The following is a 16,870-nucleotide window of genomic DNA, read 5'->3' on the forward strand; positions in this document are numbered from 1 at the left end:
TTATTACGCAGAACGTCGCCAGAGGGACTTCTGTGTCATAAACCTGGAAGTCCCTCTATCGCAAAGGACAGATCATAGAAGCACATAACATCTACAATTATAGACATAGTCCAAACAATTGAGTCAGGCACAGTGGTCTGAAAATAAGATTGGATAACCAGCATAAATACCAGTAGTTGGTATGTAATCGGCATGTGCACCTGCATGACCACACTGCTATGGATGCGTGTTTCGCCTGCCATGAAGCTTGTTCACCATGTCCTAAGACGCATTATCGGACAAGAAACGCGTGAAAAAGATGCCAGGAGCTAGCAGAGGTGCACGGGACCTGAGGGCTCACTCGTGCCAGGCATTTCGCGCCACATGGCGGATTTAGGCCAGGTGTATGAGGACACATCTGAATATATTGGATTTCCATAATCCCAATTTGGGATTGATTTATTCCTATCATTTTGGTATTATAGGGCTTCCCATGTCCTTAATTTATTTGTTTGATTGAATCCTAATCTTTTGACATATTGCAGTTGTTGTTTTTCATGCTAGTGTGGCAGGGAGGCCATGGTGCCACACGATAGTGGCAATACTCACCACTTGAATACCTGGGTGTAGGCTGGTTGTCAGACCCAGTCCAGGTTTTGCAGTGTGCTGGGATTCCCAACCAAGCAATCAGCACCTGTGAGCTGGGCTTAACGCTTTGCTAGAAGCAAAGCACAGGGCTCCTGATGCCAGACAAGCTGGCCAGGCAATAGGCTGGGGGTGGTGGTTAGCATTAGGGTGCCAGGACCTGGATGGTCCACAGATAATGTGTATGCTGTCTGTAAGACAGAGTGGCAAACCTGACTTGATATTGGCCGTGAAGTGTCTGCTAAACTAAGCTGCAGTGAATAAACGATCCACTGTTTTATCGTCCTACTGGATGTGTTTCTTCCTGCCTTGTGACATTAGCCATCCAGTTTGATGTCTAGTTTTATTTATATTTGCTTTAGGCATAACTTATTTACAAATTTTTGTAACATTTTCTATTAGCGTAGTTTCTCATTGACTTTTTTAGGTTCTTTAGGTATTATACCATTCAGTCATTATCACTTTATTTGTTAGTGATTTATGTCTTGTTACAATATTCATGGTAGCTTGATGCAAGTAGCCATTTTTTAAAAACAATTGTAATATGTTAGGATGTTCTACATGGTAGGTTAGCTACATTAGTTAGGAAAATCATTAGTTCTAGCTTAGGAGTTCTATACTCAACGTTCAGAAAAGGTGGAGTTAGCCTTTAAACCAGGGGTTCCCAACCACGGTCCTCAAGGCGCACTAACAGTCCAGGTTTTAAGGATAGCCATACTTGAGCACAGGCAACTTAATTATTTTGATTAAACCATCTGTGCTTTAGCATGGATACACCAAAACCAGGACTGTTAGTGTGCCTTGAGGACCGAGGTTGGGAATCACTGCTTTAAACAAACCAAGTAAACATTATTTAATTATCCTTTAAGTGTGATCTGTTTCATTGTCAATGTTTTACGCATGTATTTCTAGCTGTGTAAAATGTTTACTTGAGAACAAATGTCCTCAGTGCTGAAAGGAAGTGTAATAAATAAGGAAAAGCTTCCCCGCGTGAAGTTGTCACTCCACTGATTTACTATTTTGGTACATCCGTAGTTTTACTTGTTCATGGTTTAATTTTAAATCTGTCCATGGGAGAGATTGTCACTGTTAATTGAACTGAACTTAGGAACAGTATGGAAGGAAATAATTTATTTTAAAGTAACCAAGGGAAAAAGAGGAGTTCTCCCATAACACTGTAGAAGGGAGATTATTCTCGATTTGCATGTAGGTTTGCATTGCTTTTAATATACGTACATTTATTAATTGTAATGATTCATTTCACTAGTTGTATTCCTGTAAATATTGTTTCAGTCCTCAAAAATGGCTTATGCAGAGTAAACGGATGCTCCTTTGCAGAGCATGTTCTGCATGGATTCTCACTGAAAATGAGCGCATGCAAGTATGGGCGAAGCAGAGCCGTACGCATCTCAATCACATCTACACTTATGACCGAGTCAGAACAGCATTGTAACTAGAGGTGTGCGACCTTTGCCATCACGCTGGGGCCAGGGGGAGGCACCTTCTCTGCTCTACGGGCCCTGCATGTGGCTTGCAGGCTGCCTGGAAAGGCATCCCGCAGTTAGTAGCACTGCTACAGAGACACCCTGAGCACCATGCAGCCTGTAGAGCAGCACATGCTTCGAACAGTGCTCTACTTCCTAGAGCCAGGGTTCCCGTCTCCTAGGTATGACATCGTGATGTCACGGGTTTAGGGGACGGGGCTGGCACAGGGCGGCATAGAGCCCTTTTCCGGCCCTTAGTCAGAAGGTGGATTTGACAGAGTTAGAAAGTTGATTATTTATGAAGTGACCATTATGTTTCAGATCAGATAATCACACTGTAACGCACTCTGAAATCCTTCTTATTTTCAATTTCTGCATAAACTCGAAATCCTCTTGTTGGAAATATTAATGTAGAACACATTTTTCTTTCTACCTTCAAGTTCTTGGGCATTATGACTGGTGGGAGACCTGTGACAGGGGAATTGGTTGGTAATTATTTCTGACTTACCCCATTATCATGCATCTATAAATATACTGTATATTAAACTGCATTGTATTAAAACCAATAATTACTACTTTAGAATCAGAACCTGTTATTATTTATATATTCCATGAAACAAAAATTCCTGCTTTAACATTACGGAAGAATGGTTGAATGTTACTTAAGACACAAATTATTAGGCAGTAAATTTGTGATCTGTAAGTCTTTTCTTTGTACAGTTTCCTTCTCACATATACACCAAAGATGCCTTATGCCACCGACATGTGCTAGTATTATAATGATCCCAAAAGGGAAACTGATTTTGTTAGCTTACATCTTATTGTACATTCATTGTATTGTGTGTTCAGAATGTATCAATGCGGGGGGAATCAATTACATATAAACATATATATTTTGTATTTGTAACATGATAGGCTTGAAAGAACAATAAACTTGCCAAGTGTGTACACAGTTGACATTAAATTCATCGCTGCAGGAACATGAGACTCATGAGGCTAATAATCCATTAAAAGTGTTTTTTTTGTCAATTGATAGTGATACATAATACTTTCAGTACATAATTATATTGTTGTTAGTAAATAAAAATAATAGTAATAATAATATTACTAGTAATTATAATAATAATAATAATGATAATAATATATGTTGTTTTTAAAGCTCAACATCAAACATAAACAGCAAAGGGACAAGAAGACTGTAGGGCCAATCTTTGTATATGACAACTGCTAATGAGAGGTAGCGAATGTCTAGGGGGATCGGGGAGACCGCCACATTAGTGTCACATGTCACTGTTATAAAGTTACCTCCCAACATTTTTAATTTCAAAAGAGGGAACATCTTTCTAGAAAGCCTTCTTTACCACGTCCGCCAAGTGTAGATTTAATTGCCTATGTCAGTGGTTCCCAAATGTTCTTAAATCATGGTGTCCTTAAGTCTCCTTTGCACGGCACCTCATGGTCTAAAGCTCCTTCTTGAGATACTCAGAATAATTATTAATATAAGACCACTATCGCTTCTGATCGGCATCACCAGCACTAGTTTTAGCCTATCACATCAAGCAGAAGTGGAGGAAAGGCGTCAAGACAAAGGGAGCATTTGGGAAAAAGGGGGACCGAACAGATGGAATGGGGAACATTGCAATACATATATTCAAAGGGGGGTACAGAGAGGCACACATGGGGAGACAGAGAGACAGACACACATGCAGAGAGATAGGCAAACATACAGGTTGGACAAAGAGATTATAGGCTCTATTCATAGAGCAGAGGAAAGCCCTGTTTTTCTGTAAACAGGGCTTTTCTCTGCTTGGTGCTATTCACAGAAAATATTACCGTGGATAAGTTCATCACTTCTCCAGCGGCACCTCTGCTCCTGGCTGAATCGCATCACCATACTGTAGTATGGGATAAGTGTGATTCATTAAAGGACGGAAAGTTGAGCTTTCCGGTTCTCCTGTGTTTTCAGATTCGCCATCTCTTTATGGCGTAGTCTGTACATTGTGACGAAATGAGCAGGGAAGTTGAATACTTTCCTGCTCTCTGCCCGGCACCCGACACTTGCTCCACCCCCTTTATTTACCATCAGCCATTGCAGCAGCTATGTAGTGACCTGCTGGGTACAGATTAATAGCGTTTTTTCCTCAGTTCGCCCAAAATAATGATTAAAGGCTAAAGAGAATATTAATCTATCATATATATTGATATAAAAAAATTAGATTACAATATAAAAAAAAATATTCTTCTACATGAATAGACCCCTAAAATAACTATGATGACACAGACAGAAGATGATACATTCATGGGGTGGAGTCTGAATGGAGTCACAGGTTGGCAGTAGAGGAGAGGCGACCCTACTTACATTGAGTTCTGCCTGTAGCTGGGACTCTGGGGGTCATTCAGACCCGCTCGCGAGCGCAGGACGCTCGCAAGCGGGTCGATGTTGCCCCATTGTGCATGCGCACGACGGAGGGAGCTCCGCCTTGCACATGCGCGAGACCCGGATAGCGACGGGCTCTCTGTCGCTCCGGGTCTCGCACCAAAGGGGGCGTGCTGTCGATGTTGATTGACAGCATGCCCCCTTTGGTGGGCGTGTCAGGGGCGTGGCTGCCAGACGGAGGCGTTCCCATGGGAACGCCTACCGTCTGAAGCCGGCCCCACTGACATCACTAGTGATGTCAGAGCCAAAATCACTCCAGGGCTTGCGGCAGCGAGACCCTACCGCAGGGTCTCCATCGCAAGCCCGATGGTCGCGATGGTCTTGACCATCGCGACCATCATCATGGATGCTCGCATAAGCTGTGGGTGGTCACCCACAGCTATGCGAGCGTCCAGGAGGACGCTCCATTTTCATGGAGGAGGGCCCTGATTCAGAGCGAGCGCTCTGGTCAGAGCGTTCGGCTCTGAATCAGGCCCTCTGTGTGGAGAATAAAGGGAAAGTGCAGGTGGAGTTGAGAATTCACAAGCCCACACTTGGCAATGCAGCTGCATGCTGCCTCCCTAAGGCTGTGGGCTGCGTGCGAGTACAGCCTACAAAGATATTTTTATTTGAGACCAGGCTACCTGCCCACACCAGCCCTGTGAGTGCATGGCATCACCCTTAGGTCCTGTGGTGCACACTGGACAGATACAGCTTGGGAATCACTGGTCTATATAATAAGGCTATGTAGACAGGGTTGTATGAGATGTCCTGGAATCCCTTTCAGAGTGAAGGAGTAGACTAATACCCCTTTCACGTCGCTAATGGTGGGTCACACACAGGATTTGTACACGCATCGATCCCGGGTGCGACCCGCCTGAGACCCCTTGCAGACTGGCGACCCGACCAGGCACTAATGCCGGGTTCATGATGTCAATGCCATCGCTGCTGAGCCGCCGCTTGGAGATGAACTCATCTCCAAGCGCCGGATCTCCCTATGCAGTGAACGGGATCGGTTGACACCGCACCATGAGCTGGGTTGAACTCGTATTCATCCCTCCTCGTTACCCGAGTTGAAATGCTGGGTCCGGGTTATTTCAATTGGCCCCTTTTACTCTGCACAGTAACCCGGGTTGCTGCGCGCTCATGTGCAGTAACCCGGGTTATTTGATGGCAGTGTGAAAGGGGTATAACTGAAACTTCTAATCAGCTGTGTTGCACTGTTACATGTGTAGCACATGCTGTCATTGTGGCCACCACTGTTGAAATATGTAGTGTGCTGCTGTGCTACCTCCATGTATGCTCCTTACGTGAAGTATTCTACTTTATCAAGAAGTCTGCCATTTGGTCTTCTGTGCATGTGTGGCGCCATCTTGTCACTGTATGAGAGCCACTGTGGGTCACATATGGGTTCCATGAAACCCGGCCACATTATCCTGTATATGGCCTGTTTATACCTGCACCGTTACCTTCATACATCACCAGCTGGTGCTCTGTATGTTCCACTCATGGTCCACTCTATCCAAATTAACAAGTGTGTAACTGTGAGTACGGCTGTACCAGTAACTACTACTACACATCAAATAAACCTGACAATTGGTAAAGCAGCTCTATCATTTAGTGTATCTGTAATTTTAATGGTGTTGCTAATTAATCTGCATACCACTGCCACATGGCACACACATATCAACAACAACATCATGGAGGCTCCGTGACAAGGCCCAGAGCTCAGAACAAAAGGCAAGGCTGTTGACATTTGCTAAGAGTCTTCCCAGCCATCTGGCTGCTGTGGGTCCCCCAGAGGTTACATTTTGTAGGTGGCTGAGCTAGACAGCGCCCCTCCACTAGCGACCCTGGTTAGTATCATCCTGGCAATTGCCATTCTGGGCAACCAATAGCTACGACCCTGTATGTAGATAGAGAAGTTTTGTGTTAGCATTAGAGAACTAGGTATAAACGAGATGTAGTCAATATCCTGACAGGATGCCGAAGGTCACAATACTGACAGCGGCATCCCAACTGTCAGCATCCTGACATATTGCGGAGGTAAGTATTCGGGGAGGTGGGGTGACATGGTTAAGGTTAGGGGGATGGTTATGGTTAGGGGGAGGGTTAGGCTGCAGGAGGGGAGGGTTAGGGCTATGCTGCAGGAGAGGTAGGCTAGTGGGTGGGTGAGGGTAAGGGTTATAATACTTACAGAAATCTGTGGGCATTCTGACTATCAGGATGCTGCTGTTGGTATTCTGACTGTCGGCATCCTGACCATCAGGATCCTGCACCCAGCCCGTATAAACTTAATTATTCTCTATTCTGCTAGAGACAGCATGCCCTGCCCCAGTATGCACACACTGGACTGATGCACAATAAGGACAACTACTGAGAATTACAGTGATACTATACAGGAAAATATGGAATCATCTGCTGCATTATTAGGTCACAGTAAATCCACAAGAAAATGCAGTGATATATTACACTTACTGGAAAGAAACATTCAATTAGCAAGATAGATCTCAATAAAAGTAATAATAGCAAATCAATAGCAAATTTTAGCAGGTGGTCATATAGGGTCTGATTCAGAGGTGGGCGCTGCTGTGGCCTCTCTTGCGTCTATCAGCTAGCATCAGCCTCCTCCTGGTATAGTAGGCAGCGTCTAAATGGGCATTGAAATGCCCACTTTCTGCATGTCTGCAGGCTGTAACACCGCCGGTGATCCTTGACGCGCCACCATCGGTGCACCATCAACACTTGCAACAGCCCTATGGCAAGTGCAGTTTCCCCATCTGACTATGGCCTCTGAGGCCGTGTTCAGACGGCGTGTCCCAGCCACTTACACTGACACACCCACCACACTCACATAACACGCCCATGAGACAGATGTTTTTTTGCGTTCACATCAGGCCAACCTCAAAGTCACCACCCAGGAACGACCATCACTTTACCGCCCCATATCTGATACCATCTGTCCCGATCGCAACAGCATCTTGTGCGTACACTCTGTGTAACACATGCATTGTAGGGGTGTCAGGACTTTTCATGCATGCGCAGTAGCAAATAATGGGCATTGTGTTATTCTCTGAATCAGGCCAATACACTGTAGTAATTCCAATGTTTTCATAGAGGTGAGAAGTCACTGTCTGGCTCTCTTATAGTTACTGCAGTTAGTGAATAGTAAATGTCAGTGAATAATATATATAAAGAAGGGAGAGGGGGTGATATAGTGGGTGAGTGTTACAGTACAGATCTGTATGCATTTATGTCTCATATAGAGCTTCATTCTACCATGTTGTATAAACTAATGTACACCTTTTTTTAGCACATATTAACAGCTTAGGCTATATACACACTAACCCTCAAAATCTGCTTGTAGGATCCTTTTTTTAATGCAAATTATATGCATGTTATCAGACTTTAATAGAATATAAAAATGAATCAAGCCTTGTAATCACCTGTATGTATATACATAACTATATAACATATCTGCTTTTTTAAGTTGGTGATTCTGGTCAGGTTATGGGGCAAACAACTTTAAAATCCAATTAACAGTCTTTCAGTGTATTAAACCATTCATAGGGTTCTAGTTGAGGGCCGTGTACTTATATGTAAATCCTGCATAGCATTACATTCCTTAGTATGAAAAGTACTGACGGAAGGTGAACACAGTTGACTGTTTGTTTATGGATATTTCACTCAATACACAACTGCTACAGTAAATGTGCTTTCAACAGTAATTGTCTGCTTGGCACACGTTATATTGTATATCCTCCACTGCCAATCTTTGTCAGAATTGCTAATGAGATTACAGGTTTTAGCATCACATGAAACCATGCAAGTCCCTTCTAATTCCTGCCTCTCTGTCTTTTCAGGCAGCTTAAGCCTTCAGTGAGAAGCACAGGACCCGTAAGAAGAAATTAACAGCAGCATTAGAATCGTGACAGGTCTTCTTTTGATTGGGTGCCAGGCAGCAGTGACTCATCCGTCAGCAGCCGAGAAGATGTTTTAGAGGAGCAAAAATATTCTCGAACATCCTAAAAGCTAAACTTGGTGCGAGCATTCCTTCAGCCAAGGAACCCCAGCAGAGGCAACATGGCTACCTCTCGGCTAGTGAATAGAAACACAAGAGACATTGCAAATGTAATGCAAAGGTTGCAAGGTAAGTGTTCTACACAAGCTGAATTCTGACATGTATTTCTCTTTTGAACTTTGAGAAACAGTGTATGAAGAGATTGTCAACACCGCCGGAATACTAATGAGTTGTCGTGTTATATTTTGTTATGTTCATAACTCTGCTAGAATATTCTTTCTTGCATTATGCATTTTCCAAGTGCCAAAACTAAGCCTTGTTAAAAATATCAAGTCAAGCTGCACCTGTTTCGAAAATAAAAAACAAAGTATGTGGATCAAAGGCATAACTCACAAAATAAAACAGCATATAGTTGACATACATAATATAGCAAATAATTGGAGCTGCATAGCAAACATCCATATTGCACTCTAAAAATTACCGCAGATAACCATGGATTTTAAGGGATGCTGATACTATACATATAAGCTCAATGATTTATACAGCATAAATATACACAGGCCTAGATTTAACACTGTGACATCCCTAGGTTAATTTACTGTATTATACTCCTCTGCATCAGAGTAATAGAAAACATGTTTTGCAGCAAAAATAAAAATAGTCTAGGATTTTTATCTTGGTAGGGCTGCATTGTGCAAAACCTTAGCTCCACTAACTATAGCAGAAGTGTTTGTGTGGGAGCGCATTGTAAGTAAGTATTTAATATAACCTCATTGACAGAAAGCTATGCTTCCAAAGAGACTTTCAATTTAGCTTTAGGATTTTTTACATTACTGTTCTAGAAGTGCTCTGTCTCACAAATATTATTAGAATTGGATTTACTGCCTGTGCATCTCCTTACAGTCCTCAGTAATATGAGTTTCTGGGAACTGTGAAGGACATCCCATAAACCTTCATCTTTGGTTGCTGTAAATGTAATACATTTTTTTTAGTGATTTTGGGGTATGCTTTGGATTATTGTTAAACCCCCTCCCCGCAATTTGCGGCATTGCGGATAAGGGATGGGACAACGATAACACGTTTTATAGTGAATAGCATCATCCCGCCCTGCCCATTTTAGGAGAGAAGAGGGCAGCATGCGGTAGAGTTGCCTACTATACCAAGAGCCTGGAGAACTCCCCCAAAATTCACGAGTCTCATGGAAATTCTGGGAAGATTATGCAACCATGTGTTTAGAATACATTCTACCATGTGCTTAGTTGTTATATAGTTATGTACATAGAGGTGATTCCTTCAACTGGACAATTTTCCCTCTGCTCCTGACTGCCCCACAGGGCCAGATTCAGAGCTGGGCAGTAATGCAGCTGCGACTGTTTTGTTTTTAAACGCAGTGTGACTACGACTTTATGCTAATGATACAGCTGATACTCTTTCTACTCAGAAGCCCACTGGCTGCTTTCGCTAATCTGCTGCTGTACATAAAAAGATGCACCATTGGTCACGCCAGCACTATCAAGGCAGGAATGTCCGTCTGAACATGGCCGCCAGAATCAGTGCAACGGGCTTGAATAACACTAAATCAAGCTGTAAGACAAAAGCATAAACCTTTACCTAATTGAAAGGTGTGCTACTAAAGAGATTAAATTTGATGTGACATTTACAAAGCTTCTCCTAAACGTTTTTGTCACTTCACATGTGGAGGAACACTTCACGTTTACAGAACTTGCTCAGAAGTCAAGTTTCTTGACCGACCATTGTGGCACACTGTTGCAAAGCTAATGTCTTTCGCTATGCGCGTTGGTACACTTTTGTAAATGAGCAACAGTACATTGTGTTATTGGATGTGGTGTATTACAGTATTCTTAATGCATTTAGGGGGAGATTTAATATAGCTTGGAGAGAAATAAATTTGGAGATAAATAGCATCAACCAATCATCTCCTAACTGTCATTTTTCAAACACAGCCTGTAAAGTGACAGGAGCTGATTGGTTGGTGCTATTTATCTCCAATTTTATCTCTCTCCAAGCTTTATTAAATATCCCCCTTAATCTGCTTTGAGAATGGAGGTGAAGGTGAACATAAACATCTTGGCAAAGCCAGGCCAATTGCCTACAGAATAACTCACCACATGCGCTTTGTGTTTGTAGAATGGCGAATGGGCTCTTTTTCTTAGAGTGGTCTCCATATTGGGCTCTGTATTGCATATTGGTTTGTATTGTATAGTGACTGACGCACTGCTTTCTATACTGTATGCAGGATTATTGCATTAATTATAGTTCATTAAAATAACATTTTCCATTCAATTTTATTATCTGTGTAAAACAAAAACATCAGATAAACTAAAACAGCACATTTTCCACCAGGCTGAATTTGCTCCCCAGTTGATGTCTATATCTCATTTTCAAAGATGTTTAAAACTATTTATAAATATGTTATGTTCCGATAAAAGCTTATTTGCATTAAGCAGCACATTAGGGGGGCTATTAATCAATTATTTTTGCCCTGGTAATCATGCAAAATCAGTTCAATTGATGGGATACCACTAAATTAAGTAAAAAGGCTACTTATTAAGACTCTAATGCAGAAATTCTGGTATTTGACATTTCTTGGATAGCTGCTTATTGGAGCTGCTCTCCCGGCTAGGGGGCAATAATAGATTGCCCAGAAACCAGTTCCAGTAAATAATGATAGGCTCCTTTGTGCAGTCTTCTTTGTGATATTTGCCCCAAATGATAAACAGTGACAGTAATACAGCATTTTCTGGTTTATGTATCAAACAGTGAAAAGATTGGAGAAGTGGAGAAGTTGCCCATATCAAAGCAAAAACAGACATATCTCAGGTGCACAACTCCAATTACTGATAATATATAAATGCAATAAAATTTTGCAATCAATAGAGGTTTTTAGCATAATCATGGCCAAGGTTATGGGCCTACCCACCATGTCCCGGCTTAGCTGGGCTAGTTTGGGGGTGTGCTGGATTTGAACCCTAGCATGTTAGGGACCTACCCTAAAGAGGTTACATGGATATGGTGGGTAGGCCTATAACCTTGGCCATGATTATGCTAAAAACCTCTATTTATTGCAAAATTTTATTGCATTTATATATTATATGTGCACCTGAGATTTGTCTGTTTCTGTGCCTGCAATTAGTCTCATCAGGTAGCACCTCCCATTATATATATTCAGGGTGTGCAGTCCAGGAATCTTTCCTATATACTCCATAGCAAAGCAACCAATCAGCATCTGCCTATCATTTTATATAATGTATTTGATAAATGCAACTTCTCCACTGGTCCAATTCTCCACTCTTTTCACTGCTTGATACATAATCCCATTTGTCTTTTCTAAATGTTTATATGGAAGCATTGGCTTTATTGAAGCTCAGTTTGAAATGCATTAATAATAAATTAATTTGCTATGAGAAAGGTGAAAACTTGAGTATGACAATAGTTTACAGACACTTAGGAAAACAATTAATAGCTTAAAAGTTTCTGTATTACAGTGTCCAAGTATTGAGTTTGGCTGGGTTGCGGGAGTGTCTGTACTGCAGTAGTCATTTCTATATTTTACCTTTGCCAAGATTTATAGTGGAATGTGCATCAACTCACTAGTAGACGGTTATGTTGAATTATGAATGAAGGGATGAACTGCAGTGCAGATGCCTCTTATTTCACTCACAACTACACTGGTGAAAGCTGTGGATATTATCACAGTACAAGGGCTGTTTAAATATTAAGGATTTAAAGTTTCTGTATCCTCTTATATTTAATATATATTATTTGTTTTAGTAGCAACTGCTATCTGCATAAGTGTGTGTGTGTGTGTGTGTGTGGTGCTGTTTTGAAAAATAAGGATCACTTGTATACTGCTTCTGTTCCCCAGATCCACTTGTGGTGAGAGTATTATAGGGGCAGAGCTCCTTATGGCATGGGTCATATAGGACATACTATTATTATTGGATAAATGGGGGAAATACATTGGAGAAGAGTAAAGCACATAGTTAAATGGGTGTGGCATGAAAAGTCAAAATTCAGAATGTTGGCAGCAGGATGTCGATATGGACATTAGGTCGACAAGTAATATGTTGACTTTCTCAAATGTGGACTTGGTAAAAATGTTGACCTGTTCATAATGTCGATACCGGAATGTTTTTTTTTTTTTTTCTGCTCCATGTTTTAGCCTAACCTTAAACCTAGCCCTAAGCTTAACCTAATAGCATAAAAATGTACTTTTGATATTCTGGTGTCTACATGTTAAATGTTGGCATTATGTGAACATCGACATTTTCCTTGTTGACGTTATGTCCATGTTGGCATTCTGATCGGATCCCAATAAATTAAAAATGACTGGACTCTCTTGACCTGGAGAGTCAATATCCTCTCAGTAAATCCTGGAGAGTCAATAGGGAGTAGATACCTTCTGATTGGCTGGAGTACAGCAAAATTTATCTGATTGGATTAGCAGGTATTGAACCATTCAGGTCTATATAGTTCATTCATTGACATTGCAACTCCATTAGGAGCAATTGAATCTATCTGTTGTTTTTTTTATTATTACAGATGTGTCCTTATACATTCTTGCTGCAGTAGCACCAAACAGCCCCTGTTGGCGCGCCAGGTCCCGTGCGACTCTGCTAGCATCGGGTGTCTTTTTCGTGCATTTTTTTGTCCGACACTTGTTTATCAGGGCTGCTCTGATGGTGTCACCAAACAGCAGTGATATAGGTGATAGATGACGATCACTATACCCGGAGAGGCTTTGGTGGACCCCACTGGTGTAGTGGTCAGTGGTGTAGTGGTTACTGACTCACAGCACTGAGGTCATGTGTTCAATTGGCAACCAAAGCCTGATATGTGTGGAGTTTGTCTGTTCTTCCTTTATTTGTTCGGGTTCCCACCCTCTCTCTCGAAAAAAAATACTGGTAAGGTAATTGGATTTTGACAAATTAACCCTATTGTGTGTGTTCATGTGGTAGGAATGTAGATTGTAAGCTCTACTTGGACTTTCGACTAATGTGAATGACTAAATATGTAAAACATTGTGTAATATGTGTGTGTCCTATATACTATAAATAACTGTTAATAAACAATATTAACTGTTTTAAAAGATAAACAACATGTCTCTATTTTGTGGATTTAACCTCTGTCAGTGTTTTCTGTAACATAGGTGATCGATTCTATATTCTAATGTTAGATGTCAACTGCTGAATGTGACAATATAATACCCCCCTTATACTCTTTTCTAGTTTCATATTTTGTCATCCCTCAAAGAGCTTGACAACTGCAGCACTTATTTGGTGGACACTTGTAGCTCTGGGTGATGTCTCAAGCCCTGAAAGCTTCATGGGGAAGGGTACATTGTTCTACACGCTTAAACTTTTAGTTGCCGTTCCATAGTCATCCAAAATAAGTGATGCAATACATAAACCTCTACTATAAAATGTAAAGAGTTTATTGTAAGTATCTAATTCCCCATTTTGTTTGCCTGGTCCACTGAGACTTCCACATCTAACAATGCATTGGTTGCATGTCTGTCCGTTTGAACGCCATTTCCCGGGCGTGCATAAATTAGCCACTGCGACGACATACGCAGTTTGAGTACTCGCTGCGTGCAACGACAGTTGCAATTTCTGAGTAAGATCTGATCTGCTGTAATTCTGCATGAGGGTCCGATGTTACTCGATGGTACTGATGTATATGGAGGTCTGCGAGGTCTTATGGATGTGTGATAGTGGTAGTGAGTGTCTCTATGCTGGCTTTGCGAATGCAGACATTAGCATATTTTCGCAGCAGATCTGCGTGCACAATCGCAGCTGCGATTGCAATAGCGATCCATAGTGAATCAGGCTCTAAAATAGGTGTTATTTATCTATATTTTTTCAGGACTTGCTAGAAAGTGAGAGGTGACTGTCATATTACTTACTGGTAAAATAATTTATCAACAAACAAATTATTAAAAATGTATTTGAATTAATTTGAAAAAGTTAAGCAAGGGTAGAGCCCAGCAATTGACTTGAACAAATAGTATATTGTTATTATTATCACCAGTGTCGTAACTAGGGTATTTGGAGCCCAGGGCAAGATGAAAAATGGAGCTGAATACCCCACAACTATGCCTCCCCCCCACTATGTGCGCGCAATGAAAAGTGGGCGTGGCCATGTACCACAAGGGGCTTGGCCACTGAAAAATGGGCGTGTCAACATGGCACACACCCCTTTCTCGTCACTGGAAACATTCCCTTCCATTCCATATGCACCTTTATGCCCTAGTAGTAGTGCCCCTCTGGCACTGCCCACTGTAGTAGTGCCCCTTATGCAATGTCCCCAGTAGCCGTGCCCCTTATACACTGCCCCTAGTAGTGCACCCCCCTTATGCAGTGCTCCCAGTAGTGCACCCTTATACTGTGCCCCTTATACACTCCTCCCTATGCAGTGCCCCTAGTAGTGGTCCCCCTTATGCAGGCGCCCTGTAGTGCACCTTATACAGTACCCACAGTATGCAGTGCCCCCAAGTAGTGGTCCCTCTTATGCAGGCCCCTAGTAGTGCCCCTTATACAGTACCCCTAGTATGCAATACCCCCAGTAGTGGTCCCTCTTATGCAGGCCCCCAGTAGTTCCCCTTATACAGTGCCGCCAGTAGTGATCCCCTTATGCAGTGCCCCCAGTAGTGATCCCCTCTATGCAGTGCCCTTTATACAGTTCCCCCAGTAGTGGTCCTCCCTATTCAGTGCCCCCAGTAGTGGTCCTCCCTATTCAGTGCCCCCAGTAGTGATAGTAGTGGTCCTCCCTATTCAGTGCCCCTTACATAAAACACACACACAGACATACATACACAAAAAACACTTACCTGAATCCCTGCTCCTGCCGCTGTCCGCTCCTCCGTCCTCCTGCTCTGTACTATGGGACATGACGTCTCTCCCATCACCAACTGCAGGAGCCAGAAGGTGGACTCATGAGTGAGGTCCAGCCTGGCTTCGGCAGCCGGCGCAGTAGCTAATGAGATTCTGTCTGACTCTCATTGGCTTCTGAAACACACGCCCAGCGCTGGCAGCAGTGTACTACCCAGCGCTGGCGGCAATGTGTGTTACTGTGTACTGTGGACCGCACTACACTGACTTTACTGGCGGCCCTGGACCGTGGCCGACGGCGCCCCCCATATCACAAATTGACATAGTAAAAGTAATGAATTGAAAAACGAAAAGTCGCGTACATCTGTGTTAGTGATCTAAATTAATCAGCGAACATATGAATCTGCTGCATGCAAATATTCCATTGTGGATGTAAAAAACAATCAGTGCATTCCTTGGGTTGACACGTAGCTTTATTTGTGTAACTAGGCAAGCTATGGGAAGGACTTTCAAAGTTACTGATCATATTGACAAAATCTGAGCTGTTGATATTACAGTGTACAAGCTGTTCACTAGGAGCTGACTAACAGCTTCACATAACTACTTGAGGTTTCTGGAAGATAACACATATTACTGATGATGCAGCAATGGGAACTGGGGCATTTATTAGTATTTAAATAGATAGATATTGTATTTAATTGTAATATGATGGAAGTGATGAAATAGCAAAATATGTAAAATAAAATACCTTGAACGAAGGCAGGTCTAATATATATATATTTAGAGGATGAAACAATATTTATTGGTTTGCTAAAACACTATAAAAAATGTTGTTTGCCCAGATTGTGTGCTGTTAATATGTGTATGTTAGGTGTATCCAATATGGTAATATTGTCACTAATATTATTTTATAATCTTACTAAGCATAAACCCCAGCGCTCCATCTTAATGCCACCCCCTTTGTCTCTAAAGACTCCTGCCACACCCTCTGCATCTCCTTTGTCTCTTCAGCCTCATGCCAACCTTAGCATCGCTACAGCCTCATGCCAGGTCCTGTGTCTCTCCAGCCTCATGACACCTTCTGTGTCTCTCCAGCCTCATGCCACCTCCTTTGTCTCTCCAGCCACATGCCAACCCCTACATCTCTCTAGCATCATGCCACATCCTGCGTCTCTCCAGCCTCATACCACCTCCTGTTTCTCTCTAGCTTCATGCCTCCCCTGTGTCTCTCCAGCCTTATGCCACCACCTACGTCTCTCCAGCCTCTTGCCACCATCTTTGTTTCTCCAGCCTCATGCCAATCCCTACTTTTCTATAGCCTCTTGCCACCCCTTGCAACTCCCCTCATGCCACCTCCTGTGTCTTTCAAGCCTCATGCCATCTCCTGCATCTCGCCAGTCTCATGCCAGCCCTTGCATCTCTCCAGCCTCATGCCACCACATGCATCTCTCCAGCCTCATGCCACCCACTGCAT

The 16,870-nt window shown here is 42.4% G+C and overlaps 1 protein-coding gene across 1 annotated transcript in view; it reads left to right on the plus strand.

Moving 5' to 3' along the window:
- Nucleotides 1–8,599: 8,599 nt before the first annotated feature.
- Nucleotides 8,600–16,870, plus strand: part of SYNE1 (spectrin repeat containing nuclear envelope protein 1) — a 546,802-nt gene continuing 538,531 nt past the window's right edge. Inside the window, exon 1 of the mRNA XM_088474380.1 lies at nt 8,600–8,674. Within this exon, the coding sequence (XP_088330506.1) occupies nt 8,608–8,674 (67 nt within the window). The 5' untranslated portion in view covers nt 8,600–8,607. The remainder of the gene's footprint in view (nt 8,675–16,870) is intronic.

Source organism: Taudactylus pleione, unplaced genomic scaffold (assembly GCF_031769625.1).
Source record: "Taudactylus pleione unplaced genomic scaffold, aTauple2 ptg000154l, whole genome shotgun sequence".
In the NCBI taxonomy this organism is placed as follows: Eukaryota; Metazoa; Chordata; class Amphibia; order Anura; family Myobatrachidae; genus Taudactylus; species Taudactylus pleione.